This window comes from Opisthorchis viverrini (genome assembly GCF_000715545.1).
Source record: "Opisthorchis viverrini unplaced genomic scaffold opera_v5_196, whole genome shotgun sequence".
NCBI lineage: Eukaryota > Metazoa > Platyhelminthes > Trematoda > Opisthorchiida > Opisthorchiidae > Opisthorchis > Opisthorchis viverrini.
Window position 1 is genome coordinate 640,667 of NW_008751851.1, and position 3,284 is coordinate 643,950.

The following is a 3,284-nucleotide window of genomic DNA, read 5'->3' on the forward strand; positions in this document are numbered from 1 at the left end:
GTCAAAGTCAAATTGATTTGCAAATGAGTGTATTTCGCTAGTCTGATGCAGTTCGGGTTCAAGTAGAACATGAGATTGACGGAAACTCAGGGACTGCGCCTACCTGATGAGCCCCAACAAGAGCAAAACCGGTCTTGGGCTGTCGAAGATTTCTCAGAAAAGTTGTGAGTAGTTTCCTTTATAGTCGTACAAATTTGGACGACCTTTTTTGAACGAAAGAATCAACATGGAATTCTGATTTGCCTCGGAGCAAATACACCGTCCACTGAGAATCGATGATAACAAGAAGTGGTGAAACAAGTCTTAGGCAGCGGAAGCAAAAGCACTCAAAGCCAACTCTTACCATCTGGGACCACTACTGGAAAGGACATCGTTCATCGCAGTGGGTCACTGGTGACCTAGTTTAATCTCATCATGACTTACCTTCCCTCAAGGAATATCAGTTTCAGATCCAAGCTTGCACGAAACATAAACATGCCAGACGTCAAGCGGATTTCTGTGTTGTTCGCATTTGGTGATGGGATCGCATAGGCAAAAGCAATCAGACCTAAATTCTGATAGTAAGGGAAACCATCCACTGTCACTGAGCGGACTTTCAGATGACCGCTACAATGGATCACCTGTAAAAGAAAAACGTGAGCGGGTTAGGGGATGAGAAATAGAGCTAAGTCGCTGCATATATAATCGTCAATTTGTAGGTAGGTGACCAATAGAAAGAGGTTCTCACCATGGTGTAACGTGACCGAGGCTAGCTGCATGGTTTGAGAAGAACCGGCCGTTACCAATAACAAGACTGTGTGTATGGACAAATTTTGATGGAAATCAAATTCGTATGAGATAATACACTACTCACGTAGAAACATCATAAACGAGAGACTCATCTGGGTCCAAGGTGAGTCTGTCGCAAAAACCAAACTTGTTTGCAAATGAGTGCATTTCTCCAAGTTCGTATGAGTTGAGTCAACAGGTTTTATGCTGACTTGTCTGCACAGATTACACATTTTGTTTGTTTTAAATGTGTCGAACCTAATTAGCAATATTTTGGATGTCTGTAAACCTAAATGTGGCAGTCATCACAGAGCGTTTTCAAGATTCCCGACTTCAAAGGGAACACGACCTTACCTGGAAATATCTCAACTGAGCCTGGATACTTAGCGCAGCTAATTCATTGATTTTTTTATGTCTGAAATAGCGCAAGTGACAACTTATTCCAGTGAGATCTTAGACTTACATGTAGTATTTCCAAACGTCGAAATGTGTCTGCATCTGGGCAATACAAATTACCGAATAAAAATATTAAATGTTAGGTTAGCGATAAGGAAAAATACACCCTTGCTCTTGTTACCCTAGATGACTTACCTTAAAACCGGCCGTTGTAAGGCCGGCATTTCGCTTGGCCAGCACACACTTGATGCGTAGAACAAAACTACGCTCCAAAAGGAATTCTGAATGCAGCAAGAACAGTAGAGTGATTTAGTGTCAACGAATATTTGAATCTGAGATGAACAAAGTTACAAGTCATGTTGCACAAGATAAATGGGCATCTTTCGCAAGTAGAATAAACCCATGTGCCACACCCCTTCCGATCACATACCGCAAAGTTCAGTGGAGAGAGGGGGGAAGAGAAAACGGCATTCTTTTGCTGCTGATTAAAACAACATTGCGGATAACATTGTGCCATCGCACACAGTCCTGCCTCCTGTCATCTTAGGGGAGAAGAGCAATCAAAACATTGTGGGTTATCTTGCGATGTGTGCTTTCGTCTAGCTGGATTGCTGCCTATCCCGCCCACCACCGCGGATCGAGCGGGAATCACAACTCTCATGCAGCTGTTAAAATATCGAATCAACGTGAAAACGAAGTGTGGGGGAATTTCAACATTTTTGTGTTTGTTCCCGGAGAATGTATACGTGACTCCCGGCTTCATTGTGTTCGGTTTAATTGACATTTCCAGTCGAGTATGCTTGTCATTCCACATCTCTTTTCGGACTACTGTCCAAAATTAGTTGGAAAAATTCCGCATTTAGCAAAGTGTTTATACTCTGCACAGTGTAAACTCAGAAGTCTATCGGCAAATAACTGGTGTTCCTATAAACACATCCATGTGGTCGCCCACGTCAGAAAGTAGCAAGTGATTCTACCTATCTTCGGCTTTAAGTTTGTGAGTACATCTCACCACAATTAGAAGTTTTTTTTACAAAAGTGCGCGAAATAATTTGGAGGTCAGTAATCTTTTTTATCAGCTGCACCGTTGGATGGGGAGATTCCCATCCGTTCCGTTTACGAAACATTTTCGTTTGTTGAAATGTCATGCTGCGAACAGTGAGCAACATATTTGATGGACACCACCTGCAAAGGTTGCAGGAAGACGGTGAGACGATTGTCTGGAAGAGTTCGCTAGATCAAATCAGGTGTGCTCAGGGTAGTACGTCAAGAAGAACACATAGAATGAGGTCTACGTTGAACAAAGACGCAGAGCTTTAGAGGACTTACTTTTGAGTGCCGGTTGCATGCTAATGAATTGCAGACTTTGCAAAACGGCTCGCAATTAACAATACGGCTGCTAAGACCAGTAATCAATGTCAACAAGAGATGTTTTGTTATTGGGTGCGATCGGTGGAGTGGTGAACAGTGACAAACGAACCGATTAGAGGATTTTTCATAAAGGAAACGACTCACAAGGTTCGATTAGAGGTTCATAAAGGAAACGACTCACAAGGTTGCTGAAAACTCTTCGACAGCCCACGACCAGTTTCGCCCTTCTTGGGGCTCATCCATCACAAATGAGTGTAGTTCTTGAAAACAGTGCAATTTGGGTTCGATTAGAACATAAGGTTGACGGTAACTCGGGGACTGCGCCTACCTGATGAGCCCCAAGAAGGGCGACACCGGTCGTGGGCTGTCGACGAGTTTTCAGCAACCTTGTGAGTATTTTCCTTCATGAAAATATACTGCGATATCTCGAATATTGTACCACCTGAAACCTGAGGCGACCTGTGTGCAGCATATTCAGTTGTAGAACATCATAAACGAGAGATTCAGTTGTGTCTCTCGTGAAAACCAAATTGATTTGCAAATGAGTGTATTTGTCGAAAACAGTCCAATGCGGGCTCAAGTAGATCATAAGGTTGACAGAAACTCGGGGACTGCGCCTAACTGATGAGCCCCAATAAGGGTGAAAAAACCGGTCGTGGACTGTCGGAGAGTTTTCCGCAATATTGTGAGTAGTTTCCTCTATAAAAATACCCTGCCGTGTGTTTATCTACTTACGGAGGATTCTTACT

General features: G+C 43.1%; 1 protein-coding gene across 1 annotated transcript in view; it reads right to left on the bottom strand.

The window, feature by feature from the left end:
• The window catches only part of T265_14441 (hypothetical protein), a gene marked incomplete at both ends in the record, with an annotated part of 18,673 nt that overhangs the window by 1,943 nt on the left and 13,446 nt on the right, over window positions 1–3,284 (bottom strand). The window contains 5 exons of the mRNA XM_009173639.1: window positions 424–620; window positions 1,360–1,445; window positions 2,177–2,349; window positions 2,717–2,859; window positions 2,978–3,247. Of these exons, the coding sequence (XP_009171903.1) occupies window positions 424–620; window positions 1,360–1,445; window positions 2,177–2,349; window positions 2,717–2,859; window positions 2,978–3,247 (869 nt within the window). The remainder of the gene's footprint in view (window positions 1–423; window positions 621–1,359; window positions 1,446–2,176; window positions 2,350–2,716; window positions 2,860–2,977; window positions 3,248–3,284) is intronic.